We start from the raw sequence: 15,936 nt of genomic DNA, 5'->3' as shown, positions 1-15,936 counted from the left end.
GCCTAGACCTATGGGCGGGCCGGGAGGGGCCGACGCGGTCCAAGCCCGGTGGGCGGAGCCTCACGCGAGTCGGACGGGGTGGGCGTGGCCGGAGCGTGGCGGGCGGGCCTAGGGTTAGGGAGGGCGGAGCAGCGTGCGCGGCGGGCCGTACGGCTGCGGGCAGTGCGAGGCCCCTTTAAGGCGAGGCCCGGGCGGGCCCGCCGGCGCGGCCCCTTTAAGGCTTGGCCTACGTGGCAGCCGCTGGAGCCGCCGACGAGAAACCAGGCCGGCCGCCGGGCACTTCCTGTGGAGGCCGCGAAGGGCGAGGGTGCCGACGGGCGGGACGCCGAGCGAGCGAGCGAGCGAGCGAGTGAGCCGAGCCTCCCGCCGCCGCCATGGGCCAGAACGACCTGATGGGCACGGCCGAGGACTTCGCGGACCAGGTGCGGCCTGTGGGCCCGGCGGCCTCCCCTCCCCGGGCCCCCTCCCCCGAGCCCCCTCCGCGGGCCCCCTCCACCGGGTCCCCCGCTCCCCACCCCCCGACCTCGCGCCCCGGCGGCTCCCAGAGCCGGCCCCCGCTCCGAGCCCTGCAGGGCCGCCCCGAAGCCTGGGCCGTGCCTTCGCCCCCTCCGGATCCCACCGCTGGGATCGCTCACCCTTCCCCCAACCACGACCCTCCGGCCTGGGCTCGTTGCCTGTCCCGGCCTGGGACGCCCCTGGGCCCAGCCTGCCCTTCTCGCCGCCTCCTCACTACGGTCTAGGGTGTGTTCTCGGGCCCTGCTTCGGCACTCATCTCGGGTGCTCCGTCCCCCCAGCTTGGCCCGGGCCTTCCTGGAAGTTGAGGGGTGTGAGCGGCTGCCTCCCCGCCCGGAGGCGGTGGCCCGAGCCCTGGGGGGCTTGGGGAGCGCCCTCCATTCCAGCTGCTGGGGCGATCCCTGCCCGCCTCTCCTTTGCCTGGGCACTCCACTCCTAGGAGGCGGGGTGGGGAGCTGGATCCTGAAGCGGGGTTGGTCAGACAAGGCGGTCTGGGGGTCCTCCCGGAGGAAAGGGGGCGCCCTGGTATGCACCCCAACTGCAGAAAGCACAGCCCTTTTTTTTTCTCTTTCCCAGGTGTGTGGACTCGGTGGGGTCCCTTTGACCCCGCAGTTTCCCTCCCTGGACTCTGCCCCTGGGCTGAATTAAATGAAGATATGTCTTACACAAACCTGGGAGGAGGGGACGCCCGGCTTCCCGGGTTCTCCTTCCCGAGCGCGGGCGGCCTCTCCAGTCCTGGGGAGCCGCCAGGCGGGAGGCTGAGTGAGGGTGTCAGAGGTCCTGGCAGGCGGAAGGGACAGAGCGCCCAGTCTTGGCAGAGAGAGGGGGCGTCCCTTAATGTGCAAGAGCGCGGCCCACGACAGGCGTTCGTGTGGGTTTTGCCTGAGTTCAGAGCAGCGAGGGCCAGTCACCGACTCTTGGAGGGGGGCACCCAGCCACCCCACTCTGGGTGCACTTCTTGGAAGGCTGTGTTTAAAAAAAAAAAAAATGAGTGTTTTCTAATCAGTTACCAGTGAACAAGATTTTCCGTTTCGCCCCCCAGGGGTGATTGGGTTCCCAGTGCAGCGCTCTGCTGTGACCCGATGTTACAAAACCAGCTGGGGGGCCGTATATTGCCATGGAGCCTAGTCTTCCCTGAGGTCCTGACTTTGCGTCTGCAGACAGTTTCAAACTTGCATACCTCGCGGAAACAGCTCCGAGCGCGGGCTCTCAGGAACCACGCAGGCCTTGTCGGTTTTCATTGACATAATTTTGGTGACCCAGTTTTATCTCCCCAGTCAGCAACTCCCAAGGAAGTTGGCTCCTTTCAGCCTAGAGAACCTCGAGGGCTGCGGACCCTGGCTGTTTGGCCTGGAGGAGCCTGGTTTTGCAAGTGAATTTCATAACCAAGTGCAGACACAACGGCTGTAGCTGGGCTGCTGCCGGCTACCACATGGTCAGCTCCCTGCCGACAGCCACCGCCTTCCTTCCCCAGCGACGCGCCCTTCTTTCCCTCTGTGCCCTCTGTCTGCTCTACACGAACACAGCGGAATCCGGGGCCCAGAAAGGCCCTGGCGGGCATGTGGGGCGGCAGCACCGGGTGAGGGTTGCTATGGGGGGGCTGGCAAGGCCCACCGAGGCTGGGGTCCCTCTTCTGGCGCAAGGGCACCGAGGAGGCGCGCAGCCTGGAAACCAGAGCCGGCCCAGGCGGTCCCTGTCAGCGTGTCAGCTGCCCTGGGGATGGCAGAGGTCATGTGGGCGACTCAGGGGTCCAGAGGTCCAGGGCTCCCCAGGACGGAGCTCTGGTCCTGCTGCCCTAGGCAGGCCCACACAGCAGGGCGTGGGTGGGGCCCTGGGGGCAGAGCCAGAGTCTCGGCTTCCCAGGAGCAAATCCGGCCAAGCTGGGCTCGCACTCTTGTTTTTAACATTTGTCCCTAAAGTGGCAAAGCCAAGCGGCCAGGAACAAAGGGACGAGAGTCCAGGCCTTTCAAGTGAAAGCCATCTAATTTGAAGGGAATGGGGAAATACCGAAGTCGCTCATCAGATAATGCGACATACCTGTTCTTCTCTAGCCTTGCTTTCAGAAAACAAAAGCAAAACTGAAGTGACAGGGTTTGACCCGAGAGTGTCGCGGAAAAAGGCCCGTGCACCCTCGGGCAGTTAGGCCAGGAACTCGGGCCCCTTCGGGCACCGTGGCGAGCCAGCCCTCTGCACGCATTGCCCGAGCCAGGCCGGCCAATGTCTCCGTCCTCGGTTGTGGAGAGGGAGGTTGCGTGGCCATCCGTGACCTCTCCTTCAGGCCCACAGCAGCGAGAGCGCAGGGTGAGCCGTCTGGTTAGCTGGTGCTGGCAGGCTGCTCCCAAGCTGGCGCTGGCATCAGGCTCCTTGCCCTGGGCAGCCGGGGACGGTGTCCTCCAGCCCCCAGCGGGCCAGGTGCTGCAGAAAGTGCTGAGAGTGCTCCCCGCGGGAGCTGGGCACTGGAAAGCCATCTGAGACCAGGTCGGAGGGGCCGAGGCATGTGAGCTCAGCATACCAAAGATGTCCCGCTCTGCCCTGGTGCTTGCTGCCTGTGTGCAGGATGTGATGCCCATAAGCAGGCGTGGTAGCACGTAACGGGCTCTGCCTGACGGCTGGTCACCAAGGTGACGTGCCCATGGCGAGGGGCCGTTCTCCAGTGCGGCCTTGCCGTTGTTACCTGCGCTCCAGCGTGACGGCCAGGCCCAGGGCTGTCACCCCAGGGGCACCTGCGGCCTCTGGGAGAGCTCTGGGTGGTGGGGACAGCCTCATAGCACGCTGACCCGGGCACGGCCAACGGAGTCAGGCCCTGGTCTCACAGCTCATGGGTGCCGTGTAGTGTGGGTGCTGAGCATTTTCTCTGCTCTGTCCCTCGCCCCCAACCCCCACCCGGGCTTCCTGCCCCATGCTTCAGGAGTGAGGAGACAGGATGGCAGGGTGTTGACGCCCTCTTCCCCGCTCACCTGTCTGGGGTGGGGATGTGGCGAGGCTGTGGTTAGTGAGGCTTCCCCGGAGGGTGAGGCGCCGCTGGGTTCTCAGCCGTCTGGCTGTGCCCCTGCGGTTAGGGAGGCTCTCAGTCACACGTGGAGTGTTTGTGGAGAAAGCCCGGCCATCTCTCCAGCTGAGGGCCAGCTGACCCCTGCCTGTCCCTCTGGGTGCGGCACGAAGTTACGGAGCAGCACTCGGGGACACTGGCTGGGAGTCCTGTGGTCACGGTGGACTCCCACGAGGCAGTTGCCACACACCTGCGCCGGCCTGATCCGCCCGAGGAAGGTCGCCTGGCCACAGGCTGTGGTTTCCAGGGAGGTGTGGGCATGGGCTGGCCTGGGGGAGGACAGCCCCTGACCCCAGTGATAAGGAAAGCCAGGCCACCTCTTCTTCCTCCTCAGAGTCTTTGCTAGCCAGCAGTTGCAGGCAGCTGTCCCTGGGTCCCTCGGCCCCACGTAGGAAGAGAAAGCGGTTTCTGTGTTGGCAGGCGCTGCAGGTGATTGCAGGGCCTGGTCGCTGTGTCCCAGGGTGACGGCCAGGCCGGTGTGGTTGTGTTTCCTAAGCCCCCTTCAGACCTCTAAAGTAGCAGCCCCTCGGAAAGAATCTCGGCTCCCCGTGTTTCTGAAGCTGCTTAGCTGTTGTCAGTGGGGCTTGATTGTGAGGTTCGGAGATCCCTGTGAAAGGCTGGCCCCCCCGGGGTGGCCGTCCCTCCTGACGGTGCCTCCCATGCGGGTCTGCCTCCAGTCGTCCTGCCCAAGTCCTTCCCAGGAGCAGCAGCCTGGGTCTCGGGCCCTCGGCCCGCCCAGCGGGAGCGCCAGCAAGGTGACAGCCTCGCCCCCGGGTGCTGCCGGAGGCCTGTGGCCAGGTTCTTCTTGCCCTCCGACGGAGCGCTGGCTTAGGAACACTGCCCAGAGCAGCTCAGAGTGTGCTCAGTGGCCACGTCTGAACCAAGGTGACCGAGACAGACGTCAGGGACGAGGTGAAGACTGGGCCAGGCCTCGAGGTGTTGACCACAGCTCTTTCCCTCATGTCCAGTCCCGTGGGTGCCACTGGGGGGCATGGCTGGTCTGGGAGGGGCTCTGAACGGGCTAGACTCACAAGACAGGAAGGCGGCCTGCACCCGGACCTCACTTGACTTTGGGAGCCAGGTTTGAGCTCCATTGAGAGCTTGGGGCCTGGGCTGTAGCGGTGGGTTTTCCACAGTACAGGACGGCTGTCTCCCCGCCTGCCCGCCTGCACGGGAGGCGGGGAGTGAGTCACCTGTCTGGAGGGAAGGTTCTAGCGCGGCTCTTTCATCCTCTGACCCAGACACTGAAATTAAGAGCCGGGACTCATCCCGGAGGCTCTCCCGCCTGTTGGTGTACCACAGACAGGGCGCTCTCAGGCCCAAGCCCAGGGCCTGGGCTTGCATGCCCCCCTGGGGAGCATCACTTGGGAGGCAAGTCAGAGCACCGCCGACCTCTGTCCTTGCGTCCCTGGCACCCCTCATCCGGCGGCCCATCGTGGCTCCAGTCTCTGGGTCTGCTCAGCCTCACCGAGCACTGCTCCTGGCTTCGACGTCCCCGGGAGGCCTGTCCTGCTGAGTCCTGTGCCAGCGTCTCTCGGCGGGGCCCTGGCAGGAGGCCTGGCTGCGGACGAGGGCGCCTGTACCGTTGCTGGGCATCTTGAAAGTGTCGCGAGGCAGCTGCGAGGCAGGAGCGGGAGGGGTCGCGGCGCCCGCCGCAGGACCGCACCAGGGTGTGTGCATCCGTGTGCGTGCTCTGCGTGGACTCCAGCGCTCACCCGGGAGCACCTGGGGCCTCTTTCGACAGCAGGTCCGCGCCCCGCCCCTTCCTTCTGGCTCATTGGAGCTGGAACAACCCCTAGCGACTGTCACACCAGCCGGCCTCACTGTGGAGAAGGGTGGCCCAGACCCCCCGCAAAGCACCGTGGTCACACAGAGCACGCTGCTGGGGGGAGAGCCAGGAGGTGGCCCTGGCTCCTGCCTCTGCACCCGGGGACCTCCAGGCCTGCCTGGCTGCCTGTCTGTCAGCTTCTGCCACTGCTTGGGGTGGGGGTGGAGCACAAGTGCGAGGAGCCAGCCGTGGGGGTGGCTCCAGCTCAGCAGGTGGAAGAGAGCAGATGCCCAGTGTGTGGCCGCTTGCAACTGTCTGCCCCTGCCCCGGCGCCCCTGTGCTCTCCAGCCAGAGGCTCGTCCGTCCATGCGACGGGCAGCATCAGCAGTTTCTGGAACCTTCACACAACTTCTCAGAAATGCCGAAAGTCCGGAAACACTCTCCTCTGCATCCTCACCTCTGGTCCCGCAGGAGGCTTCCCCGCCTCCAGAGGGGCCAGGACAGTAATTAGACTGTCCCTCTGAGGGTCAAGCTCACCAGCGCCCTTTGGACTCACACTTGCTGACACACCAGGCCTGTGGGTGGGTCCCCAATCTTTCTCCCGAGTTCCTGCTCTGCTATCGTGCGCCCCAGGGCTTCTGCCCCTTTGTACTCCAGCCGCGTTTGGTTGGCGAGCGACTGTGCCCGCGGCACACCTGGTGACACTTGTACCTCAGTGTCCACCTGTGTCTGTCTCCCGATCAAGCGTCGTAAAGGGTGCGGCTGGCACGGAGCCGGTGGAAGCGATTGACATGTTTCTCTCCGACCTTAGCCAGGGACTCTGCACACCTGAATGTCAGTGCCATTGAAATGGCCGTCCGCCCCGTTTGTTCCGTGGTTTTAGTTGAGACCTACTCGGGCCCTCAGAAAGCCCCTGAGCTTCCTGGCCGTCACCCACACCAAGTCCGGGTGTTCACCAGCAGTGGCGCGCACGGAGCCGCCCAAGCTCTGCAGGGGGGCTGTCACGGGCCAGGCAGTGCGCCGTGGCCCTGACTGCACACGAGTGCTGGCCAGCCTCTCACTGCCCTGGAGGTGCTGGGTGGGTGTGAGTGGGGAGCTCGGGCTGGCTGACCACGAGGACGCCAGGCCTGGGAGCCCGGCTGTGACCAAAGTGGACCGTCGTCTCGGCACTCTCCACCCTCTTCCGTCCCGAGGGGCTCCGAGCACCGCTGGGTGGTGGGGGCAGAGGCTGCGTCTTGAGGCAGTTCTTGCTTGGCGACCGCTCGATGTGTCTGCTGAGGTGACAGAGGAGGGCACAGAAGAGGGTCACGCCGTCCCAGCGCGGGCGTGCTGGCAGCAGGGGCCTGGGAAGCGGGGGGCCGGGCCTGGCCGCAGCCCCTCATTGGCACCTGTGGCCCAACAGTTCCTCCGCGTCACGAAGCAGTACCTGCCACACGTGGCACGTCTCTGCCTGATCAGCACCTTCCTGGAGGACGGCGTGCGCATGTGGTTCCAGTGGGGCGAGCAGCGGGACTACATCGACAGCACCTGGGGCTGCGGCTACCTGGTGGCCTCCACCTTCGTGCTCCTCAACCTGCTCGGGCAGCTGAGTGAGTGGCCCCGGGGGCGGGCGGGCTCCCTGGTGCTGGGTGTCTGCCCTGGCTGATCGCGGGGGTGCCCGGCCCCTGCGTCGAACGGCCCAGAGCAGGAGATGGGGCAGAGCCGGCAGTGAGCTCCCAAGGCTTCCAGGACCATGAGTCCAGGAGAAGGGAGAGGACAGGTGGGGCCGGAATGCGGCTCCGGGGGCCTCAGGCTTTCCCCCGCCCCAGGCTGTGCGCACGCAGGGCGGGGTGGGGACGAGCCCTGGCAGCCTGTCTTGCAGCACCACACAGAGCCCGTGGCTGCCGCCGCGGACCCTGCCCGTTCTCTGTAGCAAGTCGGCATGTCGGTGGGGCTGTGCCTGGCCCTCACCCTCCCACAGCTTGAGTTGAGCTCGCTGGGCCGCCCCTGTCCCTGAGGGCGCAGCGAGGCAGTGTCTCCTGGCCCAGGACCCACGCCATGCCCTCTGACCCTGGCCTCCCCCTTTCCAGCCGGCTGCATCCTGGTGCTGAGCAGGAACTTCGTGCAGTACGCCTGCTTCGGGCTCTTCGGAATCATCGCGCTGCAGGTAACTAGGGCGTAGGGTCGCGTCTCGCTTAGGAGCCCCAGTGCTGCCACCAGGGAGTGTGCTCGGGGCCTTGCTGCTTCTTGCTCTGGCTGGAACAGAGCTTCTGGAAAGGCATTTCTGGGGGCTCTGTCTGTCCCGCGGCCCTCCGTGCACCTGTCCCTGGCACTGCTGCTCTCCTCTGAAAAATGGCTTGACTTTCCTCCAGGCAAACTCGGGACAAGCGGCGGCCAAGCAGGGCCGGGCAGGCTGTGCCCTGCGTGGGCACCCAGCACTGGGTCCCCCCTTTCTCCACCTTCTGGGGTTTCTCTGACAGATGGGCGAATCCCAGGGTTGCCTGCAGCCAGGACCCTCTTGTCATTAGCGTTCTCCCTCACGCAGAAGAGCAGCTGGCTAGTCAGAAGTGGTCTTTAGCCCACAGCCGTGGGGTCTGGGCCAGGCTCCCCGACCACTGGGCTCTCCCGGGCACCCGGGCTCAGCTCTGACTCAGCAGGGCGCTCCAAAGTCGGGGCTGCCCTGGGTGCCCTGGGGTGGTTCACGAGTCTTCTACTGGGGAAACTGCCTCATGCTGGTAACCCGGGGGTGGGGGAGGGAAGAAGGCTCTTTGAAAGTGCCCCCACCCAAGTGTCTCTGTCCTGCCCCCCAGACGATCGCCTACAGCATCTTATGGGACCTGAAGTTTCTGATGAGGTACGTGCGCTCCCTCCCCTCCCCTCCCCATCCGAGCTTGGGCTGGGGCTCCGTGGGGGGTGGGGGATTGTCTGCAGCCCCCTCGCCCAGGACCCCTAGCACTCAAGTGAGAGGGAAGTCACCTCTCCAGACCCCAGATTTCACGGGGGCGGGGGGCAGGTGGAAACACTGTTCCCAGGGACCCAGCTGGTCCACAGTAAAGCTGAGGCCAGTGCAGGGCTCCGAGTGTGCTCGGCGATGGTGGCACGCACACCTGTGTCCTCAGTCGTGTGAGTGGTGGGACTCTGCAGGTGGCACAGGGCTCTGTGGCCCCAGGGGCCCGCAACCTCCGTGTCCTGCTTGGTCTGCAGAAGGGAGCGGAGGGGCCATGGTCTCCCCGTCAGGTCTGGTGACGAGCCCGCATCTCTGCCCCTCAGGAACCTGGCTCTGGGCGGGGGCCTGCTGCTGCTGCTGGCGGAGTCCCGCTCGGAGGGGAAGAGCATGTTCGCAGGCGTGCCCACCGTGCGCGAGAGCTCCCCCCGGCAGTACATGCAGCTGGGCGGCCGGGTGCTGCTGGTGCTCATGTTCATGACCTTGCTGCACTTCGACGCCAGCTTCTTCTCCGTGAGTACCGCCGCCCGGGCCTCCCTGCGCGGGGCAGCTGGGCGGGCTCATGGGAAGCAGGCCTGTGGGCCCCACAGGAGGAAGAGACTTGGGCTCCTGTGTGCCAAGAAGCTGCCCTACGAACAGCTGGGCCCCGAACCTCCAGCTGCGCCAGGGCCCCGGCGCCAGTCCCTGACGCAGACCCTGTTTTTTCTTTGCTCGCTGCCGGTCCTGTCTCATCTTTGGTGCTGGGCGTGCAGAGTTGGAGAAGGTTCTGCCCTGGTCCCCCAGGGGCTTACCGAGCAGGCAGTGGACGGCCGGCTGGTTCTCAGGGACCCTGGGGACTTGAGTCCTCTGAGCTTAGCCTCGAGCGGTCTCGGGCTGTTGGCTCGCTGCACGCAAAGCACTGCTGCGCGGTGCCTCCTGTGCCCACAGCCCCCATGCGTGTCCCCAGCTGGTGGCTGGCGTCTCGGTACACCCCTTCGTCCCACCCGGCTCTGGGCAGGGACATTTCGGTGCCAGCGGCCCGTTTGTAAGGCACGGCCCGCCTCTCCCTCACGCGCACCTGCCTTTCTCACCTCCCCGCCCACGCAGATCCTGCAGAACATCGTGGGCACCGCACTGATGATCTTGGTGGCTGTCGGCTTCAAAACCAAGCTGGCCGCCTTGACCCTGGTCGTCTGGCTGTTCGCCATCAACGTGTACTTCAACGCCTTCTGGACCGTGCCCGTCTACAAGCCCATGCACGACTTCCTCAAGTACGACTTCTTCCAGACCATGTCGGTGATCGGGGGCCTGCTCCTGGTGGTGGCCCTGGGCCCCGGCGGCGTCTCCATGGACGAGAAGAAGAAAGAGTGGTAACGGACCCTCCCTGCCGGCTGAGCCCCGTGGCCGTCGAGGACCGGCTCGGGGTGGGCTCGACAGGCTGCCAGCATCTGCGTACCCTGCTTCCTCCCCCCTCCATAAAGGCACAGATGTTTGAGAACTTTCTTGACAGATACCTGAAAATCGATGGCCAAATCTGCTCTGGACCCACCACCTGCGGCCTGACCGTTCGGTGCTGGCCGGACAGTGAGCATGGCCCTCCCCCTGTGAGGCATCAGCTCGGCTCCGCTGCTCGGCACAGGCAGCTGGACGGCTGCAGCCCTTCCTGTCTGGTTTCTCTCTCGGGTGATGGGGGCCTTCAAGCTGTCCTGTGAGCAGATACATCTGTGTACCCTTCGAAGCGGTCTCCCTCTTATTTTTTTAAGGTTTACGTTTTTAGCTAAAACTACTAAATGATTTCGGATGGCCCAGCCAAGCCTCAAACACACTGTCCAACTCCCTGGTTCAGAACTGCCCAGTGGCCTCCATGGTGCCTCTGCCTTGCGTTGTGACACTTCGTAGGGGTGGAAAAGTTTAGAGGGACCCCAACCCGCAAGAACTGGGCGGTATGAGAGGGGCCACTCACAGTTCCTGGTCAAAGTCATTGACGAATCAGAAAACTGGCCCGGGCAGGCGTAGTTCACACGGGGCCGCACCCTGGAAGCCGAAGCGGCTCATGGTGGGGAAGAGGCCCTGGCAGTGCCGGGGCCGCCGCCAGTGGGGCAGGGTGGTGGCAGCGCCGGCTCAGACCAGTTACCTCGCACTCGACCCTTCATAGCCTCGGCTGATGCTGGGCAGGGCCTGCCCTGGCCGGGTGCCCCCTGGATTTTTCCTTGGGCCTGAGGGTCCTCCCAGGCCACTCGGCCACGGCTCCGTGTCCACGAGGCTGTTGCCCACTCAGAGCAGCTCGCTTTGCTGGCTGCAGCCCGGATCACCCTACGACTTGGATGCCTTGCCGGTCGGGTCTGACTCCTGTAGTTAAGGCTCTCTGACGTTGCCTTATGCTGCACTACTTGCTGTTGCGCACCCGTCTGTGTCCTCTCGAAGGCCACCAGGGGAGCCAGAAGGTCCTTGGGCCTCCCACTGTCCTCTTCCCCAGATCTTTCGGGGGCAGACCCCCGTGGCTAGGCCAGCCAGATGTGGAAGAGGGCCCATGGGCCCCTCAGAGCCTGTCTTCGGGACTTGGCTCCCTGGCCATCAGCTTGGTGGGCAAGCCTGGGGGTCCCCAGGGCTGCCAGGGGCCAGGGCCACGTTTGCCTTCCAGACCAGCCAGAGTGCAGGAGAGCCTCCTGGCCCTCCTCCCCCCACCCCCATGGGCTGCTCAGGGAGGGGGAGCTGCCTTTTGCCCTCCAGGCCCCTTAGAATCGTACCTGGCTCTGCAGCCTGGTTCCACCTATCCCAAGGGGGTAGTGGTGCACCTTTTGCCCCCCTTCCCATGTCCCAAACACAGCGGAGGCTCATCCCGAGCGTTGCCTAGACGAAGCCGTGGCCACAGAACAGGACATCTCTGCTCCTGGTCACTCGGTCACTCACTACGTAGTGTCTCTTCACTTTGACTCGGCCCAGGCCTGGCGGCCTCTCATCCGGCCCCCCACCCCAACACAGCCTGACAGCCCCACCAAAGGGCTGCCAGGAGACCCCTGCTGGTCTGTGGGGTGGACTGAGCTGGGAGGCCAGCGGCGCAGCTCGTGGATCGCCGGCAGGAGGTTGCTGCCGCCAGTCCGGCCCTGAGCGGCAGTGCCCGGGTCGGGGCTGGCACCGTTGCAGGGAGCAACAGAAGACGATCGACCAGTTAGTATCGGCAGATAATTTCTGAAAATATTTTTGCTTTATGTGGGAAAATAGGTATCAATCTCATCTTACGCTGTATTTTATATCTTAGTTGTGTTTGGAAACAGTTTGATTTTTGGAAACACCAAAATAAACTATGGCGTTTGTTGTACACAGTGTGACCCTCAGGTGCTGTCCAGGGGGGCGGGACCCTCCCTCTCCAGGTGCTGCAGGGAGAAGCACCTAGGCCACGTCCAGACAGGGTCCTTCCCTCGGGCCCCTGCTGCGTCCTGGGTGCAGAGGACAGGGCCCTGCCGTCGGGGGCAGCTGACGAGGAGTGGATGGACAAAGCCTGGGGACACCCCGGCGGTGTGGGGGACACGCGGCGAGCAGCCAGAAGAGGAACACCATGGACTGTCCCAACTCCAGCGAGGCCACGACGTGTTTCTCCGGCGACCGTTCATTAACCCAACTGCTTAAAGGAGCCGAAGCGCTGCGGCCGGCCTTGACGGCTCTCCAGCTTCTTCGAGGAGCTCAACTGCTTCTGTGGTGGGGACAGAGTTCCAGTCAGTCCCAAGGCAAAGGGCAGCCGGGTTGGTGCTCTCCCCGCAGCCTCCCACACCTGCCCGCCCTACTGAAGGCGGCACTTCAGACCCCAACCGCGTAACAGAGACCTGGACGACTCCTGCTCCACTCTGCTCACCCACCCGAGGGGTCGAAATCCCCACCCCGGTTACAAAGGTGCGGGCGCAGGGCAGTGTCTTGTCGGCCCCTCCCTAGGGTCCCTGCTGCACCCCGGGAGCTGCCCCTTAGACCAGGAAGCCTGTTGTACACAGGTGTGGAACTGAGAGCAGCCCCGGCTGAGGCTCACGGAGGTGGTGTCAGTGGGGTGTGTTCCCTGCCAGACGGCTCCCTCTGTCTTTCTAAGGGAACCGAAAACCATCACCAAGGAAGCTGCTGCCGGGCACAGCCCTGCTCGTCCCTCACCTTCTGGCGCTGGAGGGCCGGCTCCTGGGCCACCCCGACCTCCTGCGAGTCCGCCGGGCCCTTTCCTCCCAGACGCCTTGGCCTCTCGTCCTCATCCATCAAAATGCCATCAGGGTCGTGCTTGTGCTCCATCCCTCCCGGGTGCTTCCTGGTGAACAGCTCGGCTGTGAGGAAGCGGGGTGGGCAGGGAGTGGTGAGGGGGGGGCACAGGCCAGAGCCCGCTCGATGCTGTGACCTGAACAGGACCGGAACCCACCCAACAGCCAACGGGAGGGCAAAGGGAGGGACACGTCCCCACTCACCCGGGTACAGGTCTGCCATGCTGTCGTCACTGTTATGTTGGGCTGCTCCGTTGTCGTCATCGCTGGACTCGGGCTCCCAGAAGGCTGCTCTCGGCCAGGGTGGCCCATTGCTGTCCACCTGGTCTTCCCTCGTCCTCTTCTTGTGCAGGAGGCGGGCGGGCACGTACTCCACACCCTGCTTCTGGCACTCGTCATCTGCACGACAGGCCGCACACTGCCCCGTCCTCCCCATGTCTGGCCCCTGGGCCCCACCCCCCAGGCACAGGTCTGCAGCGACCGACAAGGAATGTCACCAGCTCAGTTCCTCCTGGGACAGGAGAGGCCAGCAGAAGTGTGGCCAAGGGGCGAGAAGACGGGACAAGTCTACTGGACCTTGAGCACCCTCCTCCAGCTGGGAGGGAGCCGAGCGATATGGGGCTCAGGCCCCGGACCTGGAAGTCACGCCAGCCTGTTGCTGGGAGGCTGCAGCCCCTCACAGGCACGGCGGCTCCGTGGAAGTTGGCACCTCCTCTGCCAGCCTTGGCTGGGGCTCCGGGGCAGGAACGGGGCTCCCTTGGAAGGACCTTGCTGCAGCCCCACTGCTCCCCCTGCACCAAGGACTTGGAGCAGCCTCTGCAGGGCAGTGTGGCTCCCCCAGGGACAGGTGGAGATGGGGGCCTGGCTCCCACCATCCCCCCAGCTCCTGCCATCATTCACGGCATGGGCGAGCCCTGCTGGGGTCCCTGTGTTTACCTAACCACCTCTAGCACCTCACCCCTTCTTCTTCACTGCCTCCCACTCTGCGGCCACACAGCCTTTTCGCCACCAGAACCCGAACACGGTGTCTCCTCAGCGTCCTTGGCCAGGGGCCCGCACCACCATGTGGAGCCGCCTCCTCTGGTCTCAGCCCTGGGAGTCAGCCTTGGACCTGCCCCCAACTCCTTCCTGCCCACAGCAAGGGGCCCCACAGGCCCCCAGACACCGGTGCAGATGGGGCCTCACTCTCCGCCGGAAGCAGCAGTGCCCTGGCCGCTTGGTCCTGTCTTCCCGTCATCAAACCCACCTGGCCGCCCCTGCCTGGTCCCCCCTCCCCTCCCCAGCTCGCGGGCTGCAGCCCTCTGCCCCGCTCCAGCCTGCCTCTATCTCATCTCCCCTTTGCTGACTTTTGGTAAGAGTCCCCCTCTTGCTCCCTGAACCTCCTCTCTATCCCAGACACCTGGTTCCTTCTCAGTGCGCAGGCCCTGCCTTGTCCATTCTCACCTGGCTCCCTGGATGCAAATACGACCTGGATGCCAACGTTTTGCACCAGCAGCCTCCCACCCTGACACCTCCCCTTCGAAGTGCTCACCTTTCACTTTTAACTTTCCCCGAAAGCCTATGACCCAGACTCCGCCAGCACCTGCCAGTTCTCAAGCGGAGGACTTGGGACTTGGTTGCTTTGCCCCTGCCCCTCACTCCTCAGCCAGCAATCCTGCCCACAAACAGCCAAGACCTGACCACATCCTTCCGCCTTCCCTCCCAACACCTGGCGACCAGCTGGGAACCACAGCCACCATCTTCACACCTGAAGGGCTGCACAGCCACCCACCGTCCCTTCCTCCCCGATCCTCAGGAACAGCGATGATGCTGAGACACGCTGGCCCGCAGGTCCCGGCTTTCACGCCATCAGTGCAGCCGGGACCCGCTGTGCCCACCCTCCCTTCCACCCACGGTGCGTGGTGACAAAACGAAGGCATGTACTTCAGCAGCTCCCTGCCTGGTGTCCGTGCCTCGGACCCTGTCCTCTCCCACTCAGCAGGTCCTGCCGCCCCCCAACCCACAGCGAAGCCCTTGGAGCTTTCCCAGGCCTCCTGAGTCAGGCAGGCCCTGCCGGTCCCAGCACATCCCCTGGCAGCGTCCATCACAGGCACACCAAAAACGCCGTTTCCTTGTCACACGGATGAGCTGCCCCAGGAACGCGACTCTAGTCAATCAGCCGAAGGTAAAACCAGCTTAGGTGCATGTCATTGCACTTAGAAGTCCCAGGTTCTGCAGCGACGCTAACTGAGGAGGGAGCCTGCTGCCGGCCCCGCACCTCCCCACTGTGCGGGACTGCCGCATCCACCCGAGGAGGACCGGGGCGCCACTTCTGCCCTCTAGGGGCGCTCCCAGGTGAGGGCAGGCATGCACCGGGATCTCCGGGGCTCAGGCAGGCTGTGCCCCCACATCACTTACATTTACGCAGAGCTTTCTGGTAGCGCCGGCCCTGCGTGTGCCTCAGCACATGCTCAGGGGATTTGTTTATGTGCCGCAGGGTGAGTTTGCAGAACAGCTGGCGCCTAAGGGGCAGGGGGGACCTCGGTTTGCAGGGCAGCTCATGAGAGGTCCAGATGCCCGGTTGCCACGGTGGCTGCCTCTCAGAACCACCCTGAGGAGCTGATGGGAGTGGGGTAGTGTGTCCAAAACGAGGCCTGGGCATCAGGCTTCTGAAAAGCTCCGGGGAGAACCACCAACCCACATGGCCGGCTGCCTCGCCATTTGCCCCAGCACGTGGCCAGCCTTCACCAGCTCTGCTGCGAGATCACGCGAGGGCTCAACGTGAAAGTTCTCCATAAAGGGGCGTGCTGCTGCCCCTCTCCCTTTTGACTATTTCTGCCAACCACACACTCTCGGCTAAATCAAAGTTCTGCTTCAAAGTAACTCGTGAACCTGAGCTCAAGAGCTCCACCCAGGCCCGGGTGACAAACCTCACGTTACAGAACAGCCGACCCGCTCCGAGGGGCCGGGCCTCACCCGCGCTCGGGACCCCCCCCCGCCTGCCCCGCAGGTCTCCCGACGCCGCGCAGGCGGGCTCGGAGACCTGAGTCCAGCGCCGGAGCGCCGCCAGCCCACACCCCACACCCGCTGCACCCGTCGGCCCCGCCCCCACGTACGGGTTCTTGGTGCTGGGCACGACGTGCGGCTCGAAGGCGGAGTAGTCGAAGGCCGGGCAGGCGTGGGTCAGCCGCCGGTATTTCCTGCCGCTGGTGTAGACCCGGAGCTCGGGCAGGCGGCAGGGTAGCTCGTGGCCGGTCAGAGCACACCTCACCTGCGGGCGGGAGGCAGGGCGGTCAGGGGGCCCAGGGGACCGGCCGGGGCGGGAGTCCTGTGGGAGGTCGGGGACTCCGGCCCCGCGTACCTTGCAGGCGCCCGGCTGCAGCCGCAGGCTCGGGTGCTCACGCAGGAAGGCTCGCACATCCTCAGGCATGTCCTCCATGGCTGGGCGGCCGGCGGAGTTTGAACCACGTGGACCGGTGGGGGCGGGGCTTGG

The 15,936-nt window shown here is 64.9% G+C and overlaps 2 protein-coding genes across 2 annotated transcripts; one reads left to right on the top strand and one right to left on the bottom strand.

The window, feature by feature from the left end:
• Positions 1-206: 206 nt before the first annotated feature.
• SURF4 (surfeit 4) lies at positions 207-11,551 on the top strand. Its single transcript, XM_053918921.2, has 6 exons — positions 207-422; positions 6,733-6,919; positions 7,400-7,476; positions 8,120-8,163; positions 8,580-8,766; positions 9,340-11,551. The coding sequence occupies exons 1-6, from the start codon at positions 375-377 to the stop codon at positions 9,604-9,606; spliced, it is 810 nt and encodes a 269-aa protein (XP_053774896.1). The 5' UTR covers positions 207-374; the 3' UTR covers positions 9,607-11,551.
• Positions 11,039-15,936, bottom strand: SURF2 (surfeit 2). Its single transcript, XM_053918930.1, has 6 exons — positions 15,805-15,936; positions 15,560-15,714; positions 14,862-14,965; positions 12,669-12,863; positions 12,367-12,530; positions 11,039-11,923 (listed from the first exon to the last, which is right to left on the bottom strand). The coding sequence occupies exons 1-6, from the start codon at positions 15,880-15,882 to the stop codon at positions 11,843-11,845; spliced, it is 777 nt and encodes a 258-aa protein (XP_053774905.1). The 5' UTR covers positions 15,883-15,936; the 3' UTR covers positions 11,039-11,842.

Source organism: Desmodus rotundus, chromosome 1 (assembly GCF_022682495.2).
Source record: "Desmodus rotundus isolate HL8 chromosome 1, HLdesRot8A.1, whole genome shotgun sequence".
NCBI classification, from domain to species: domain Eukaryota; kingdom Metazoa; phylum Chordata; class Mammalia; order Chiroptera; family Phyllostomidae; genus Desmodus; species Desmodus rotundus.
Note: the sequence above shows the minus strand (reverse complement) of the source record. Positions and strands in the feature narration are given on the sequence as shown.

Excerpts from the sequence above, each read along its gene's own strand:
- SURF4 (XM_053918921.2), top strand. The coding sequence starts at position 375 with ATGGGCCAGAACGACCTGATGGGCACGGCCGAGGACTTCGCGGACCAG. Across the intron at positions 6,920-7,399 it reads CAACCTGCTCGGGCAGCTGA|CCGGCTGCATCCTGGTGCTG; the intron begins GTGAGTGGCCCC and ends CCCCCTTTCCAG. Across the intron at positions 7,477-8,119 it reads TCGGAATCATCGCGCTGCAG|ACGATCGCCTACAGCATCTT; the intron begins GTAACTAGGGCG and ends CCTGCCCCCCAG.
- SURF2 (XM_053918930.1), bottom strand. The coding sequence starts at position 15,882 with ATGGAGGACATGCCTGAGGATGTGCGAGCCTTCCTGCGTGAGCACCCG. Across the intron at positions 15,715-15,804 it reads TGCAGCCGGGCGCCTGCAAG|GTGAGGTGTGCTCTGACCGG; the intron begins GTACGCGGGGCC and ends TCCCGCCCGCAG. Across the intron at positions 12,531-12,668 it reads CATGGCAGACCTGTACCCGG|CCGAGCTGTTCACCAGGAAG; the intron begins GTGAGTGGGGAC and ends GCTTCCTCACAG.